The sequence below is a fragment of the Pagrus pagrus genome, assembly GCF_965226575.1.
Source record: "Pagrus pagrus genome assembly, chromosome: 8".
NCBI classification, from domain to species: Eukaryota; Metazoa; Chordata; class Actinopteri; order Spariformes; family Sparidae; genus Pagrus; species Pagrus pagrus.
In genome coordinates this window covers 18,252,382-18,257,248 of record NC_140192.1, presented here as the reverse complement: position 1 = coordinate 18,257,248, position 4,867 = coordinate 18,252,382, and the positions used below count along the sequence as shown (strand labels likewise).

General features: G+C 39.6%; 1 protein-coding gene across 1 annotated transcript; it reads right to left on the bottom strand.

Annotated features, from left to right (window-relative positions):
* Positions 1-331: 331 nt before the first annotated feature.
* On the bottom strand, positions 332-1,387 carry LOC311261096 (natterin-3-like; the record flags this gene model as incomplete). Its single annotated transcript, XM_084359489.1, is given in 2 exon segments — positions 332-1,120; positions 1,122-1,387. Coding segments are annotated over 2 exon segments (882 nt in total), but the record flags the coding sequence as incomplete, so codon positions are not given.
* Between the last annotated feature and the right edge of the window lie 3,480 nt (positions 1,388-4,867).

Genomic DNA, 4,867 nt, shown 5'->3' with positions numbered 1-4,867 from the left:
TACATTTCAGATGTTAAACTACTGGTCACAAGTCGTCCTCCACTTGTATTTTTCGTGTATGTGCGCTGGAAGTTTTTATGTTTCTGCATCACATTTGTGTTGATTGCATACTGGACCATGATTGACGTCCAAAGAAGTTGTGATGTCACAAAACTACAGTCATACATGCTTTTAAACAAAGATTTGAGGTGAGCTGAAACTTCTGTCCCTCTTCAAAAGGTGAAACATCCTTCTAGTGTCAAACTGAAACCAAGTGAGTAACAGAAGAATTTTGATAAGTCAGGTGATTTTATTCAACAAAACAATTCATTAAGGCACAAATCTTTTAAACATCATATGTTGTATACTAATTATATTACATTCATTCATTGGCTTCAAGTGTCTTCAATAAAGGCACTTAAATTACATGGAATCACAGGAACCAGAGCTACATACCAACCCCACCAAAAAAGCATCAGATTTAGAGATGCATTATGTGACACATTATGTGTGTCTTTTGACATTTCATGTACAAGGCTTGGTGTTGTTGAGAAACTCACATCGGTCCATCACAGCTTGGACCTCTGCCGTCTGAACGCTGTCATACGTTCCTGTGATAGACGTCGTGTGGATCTCCCCGTTACCGTAGGTGCGACTGAAGAGTGCTGTGAATGGGATGTTAATTTTGTCCCTAAGGCGCTTCATAGTAGCAGTGCAGGAGTGGTTTGGCGGGGCTGTGATCTCCACAGAAACAGTGTCGGTGATAGTCTCTGTCACAGTCATCCCCTCAGAGTACTGGAAAGCCACCTCAGTGCTGAACTCGACATGTCCATTGGCGATGAGAGGGATGCTGGCTTCGAAGCTCGCACTAACACCTACTTTGATAGAAACGGTAATGTCCCAATTTCGCTTCTCGTCATATGTCTTTGTGAGGGTATCTGTTTGAGCCACTGGGCTGCATTCATAGTTGCTGATGACTGTTTTACGCATGATCTCTGGAGGATACTGAAAGGTTTTAGACTCATTAGTGATATACTTGACATTGTAGATCTTCTGGCTAACTATATTCTCATTGATGGTCAGGACCTGGTAGTGCCTATACCAATATTCAGAACCTTTCCAAGGTAGGTAAAAGCACTTATCCATATTCGTTCTGCCCTACATATATGTCCTCCCCAGGGCAGGTTCGGACTGAGTTCTGGGGAACTGAACCGTGTGAACTGTCCTTCCACTCCAGGATCTCAAAGTTGTCCTTGTTTACCAGGATCTCAAATGGGGAACCAAGATATTCTTTTTTTGTTTTGGCATAGTGACAATAAGGACCCATACTAGGGTTATAAAAGCCAGCATGACACTTGTATTTGCACACATAATCAGTACGACCAACATATCCATTGTAAATTGAAACAGTATAGTTAGGGAGAGAGTTGTTCCAGGTCACCCACTCCAGGTTAGAGCTATTGTTAGACACAGTGGTAGAAGACTGAACCTGCCTCCTCTGCCTCGACTTCGCAACAGTCAGAAGATGTTGATCTGCGAGCATCGATCTGTCAGCGGTCATCTCAGAGACTGGATAAAGAAATGGGGAAAGGTTCAGACAAGAATGTTTGCATTAGTACGAGAGAAAGGGCAAAAACAGAAAACATTTAAAAATATGAAGCAAAACAGTTATAAAAGCACATTTTTTGACACTGAGACCAGTAACTGGCCGCTCCATTTACTCTTCACATTGAAATGTCTCCCAATTATTGGATGGATAAACACATTCATAGTTACCAGAGGATGACTCTTAATGAAGTTGCAATTTGGGGTTAAACCCATTCCTGCCTGTCGCTCCAAATTACATTTGATTGGATACATTTATGTAAATGTTCAGGATGACTCATCAAAAATATCTTATGGTTTTACAGGAAGAGGAAAGAGAGGGATTTTGTTGTTTGCATTAAAGATGAGATAACTGAACAACAGACAAAAAGACAGGATCAAAATGTGTCACTGTGTCTTTTAGAGGGATAGGCATCGTTTAATGATCAACATACCCCTCAAAGTTTTCCAAAAGTCATAATGTCATTTGTTTTTACCATTTCTCTGCTCTGTGTTGTCTCCGAGGTCCAGAGGCGTGGCTGAGGACAGAGCCAGCAGGGCCAGCAGCAACAACACTGACAGCTTCATCTGGAGATAAAACACAGAACAACATCTCTGTTCAATACTCACTTTGTGAAGACTCTGTAGTCTGGGCTGTCTGCACATGGTACATTTGTTTTTGAAGATTAAGGAAATTAATCATAAAAGATTTTGGAAATACAAAATTTGATGGAGACTAAACATTTGAATCACAATTACTGTATGATAATATTGTCAAATTATGTTTTATCATTATTCATATTATTAAAAATATAATAAAAAATGTTCCTCTTTATTTCAAAGGAAAGGAAATGAGTCAGAATAAGCCAGAACTAAAGTCCAAATATTTTCTGAAACTAAGTCATAACTTAATTTTAAATTATGCAAATGTACAATTAAAGTTTCCACTACATTAAAAAAAACTTGAGCTGAAAACATAAAACACAATGAAAAAAGTACTCACCATCCCAGTGTCCATCAACTGATGCACCTCCAGTCCCCTTCAGGCTTTTATACTGTAACTGCTTCATGACCCAGTCACTGAACAAACACCGTATATACTTTGACCTGATGGGTAAACAGTAACCACAACCGTGATACCCACAAGATAGCGAGTTCAATCTGAACAATCTGAAGTAACACTCACCAGATACTTTCTTTATTTCTTCACCCCCTCTCTTCTCTGTACATCCATCAAGTATAAAAGGCTTACGTTACGTTTTCCCTCCATTCAGCAGACAAATAACAGAGTTAGGTATTGTACATTACAATAGGAGTTGCTCGTCAATCCAAAACACCGGCCTCTGTCCCTCCACACAGGTCTTTTAGTCCAGTTATCTGCACAGACAGCCATATTATTTACCTGATATTAGCATAAAAAAATCTCCACATCATAATAAAGTTCAGTGACTGGAGTTAGCTTCAGCTGAGTTGAAGCCAAGCAGACAGCTTGCAGCTAGCTCTCTCAAAGCAGCTACACCCCTAATTATGTGCAACTTTATGCCTTAATATAATATAAATGAGTGAGTTATATAAAGATCCACCCCCTGTACAGTTGTCATTAAGGGATACATCTGCTACAGAAACCAAAACCATTGTTTGGACCAGGAACATGTTTATTTCTGCTGTGAAGTTTTAGGGCATTTTAACATCGACTCTTCTGAGGATTGACTCGCCCTTTTCTTCCAGTGGCCATTTGAGGAACTGCAGGTTTTGGAACAGTTCAGAGCTGCAATACAAACACTGCAAAGGCTAATTTTAACTGAATTTTTGGCTCCATCCTTTTTGTTATGAGGCATTTTGTGGGAAACATAAACTTGTGAAACATGGGTGCTGAAAGTAGAGATGCTGAAGCCTCCTCAGCACCTGTAGATCAGATGAAAAACTGATCCTGAATCAAGGTGTGACACAAAGAGCCAAATCTTTGACAAAATGGGTCATTGTACTTGCTTAAGAGTACATGTAGAAATAATGCTAAAAATGTGCATTGGAGAAGATTTGGAGGAAGTTCCCAGCTAGCTCCAGCTGGTTTTGTTCATCTGTGTGGAATGAGCTTTTAGGGATCCTGGTTTACCATTAATGGATATTAAATTAAAAGACTTCCTTGATACTGTGTGTTTTCCTCATGGGAAAATCCCCAGTGAGGATGTTGTATTGGTGGAGATGAATACTCTACAACGTAATTTGTTCCCTGACCTTGTCATAATGTTTTTGCAGCATCAAAATCCGTTCTAAAAATCACAGGGGAAAGGAGATTTATCACAAAATGCACATTAAACATTAATGGACAAGAAGGAAACTTGTGGTTACTTATTGTTGCCTTATTTCTCTGTGGTCTTTAATAGGTTAGCCATCCGCAAGGCCGTAGGTTTCACCTTAACATTGTCAGTGACACCAAAACCCATCCCCCACATGTGATGTTAGCCTTGAATAGCCCTCTCTTTCAGCCAATCAGATGCTAGCATAGGATACCCAAATTGGCTGTCTATGAGATATCAGAATTATATAATATGATTGATTTCACTCCAAAGAAAAAGTGAAGTCATGCTAAAACAATGTTGTCTCTCTGCTGTCCACGTGCAAACTACAACCATGGCCATACGTAGACTTTATTCTATCCGGCCTCATCATATAGAAGGGCAACTTATTTTCTGTTATGGTTCCTTGAAGTCTACTAAAAGAAGTCCCCTTGTTTGTCAAGTCCATCAATATTTTACCAGCTGTAAATAACGTAATGTAAAGAACATTGAACTTTGAACTAACATTCAAAGGAAATGCCATTCATTCCTGGTCCTGGTGGCGACCTGTCCTGCTCCAACACACCTGATTCAAATTAATTGTCTTGTTATCAGACTTCAACAAAGCTCAGCAATGAGCTTTCAAGTACGTCAGTATTTCACTGGTTTTATGTGCTCTGTTGCTTTATTGGTCACTGAAATGTTGGCTCATGGTCATTTGAAAGGAAAAAAATCATGTAATGCTTAACTATTATTACAAAAAAAAACCCTTCTCACCCAAATGATACGGTGAATCAAATACAAACTGCCAGTCCGGATGAGTGAGCATATCGTCTAGCACTTTGAAACTTTTACACGGTCAAGTAGTTTGCTGTAGCCCTTGAGCAACTGCCAGGGCAGTGGATGATTCCTGGGTGACTAAAGCTTGTTTATGCCACTAAGGTTACAATATGGTGACTCTAACGGTTGTTTGTGTCCGGACTGCCACTATCACTACCACTTGAATATCAAACTGGAAGTGTAACACC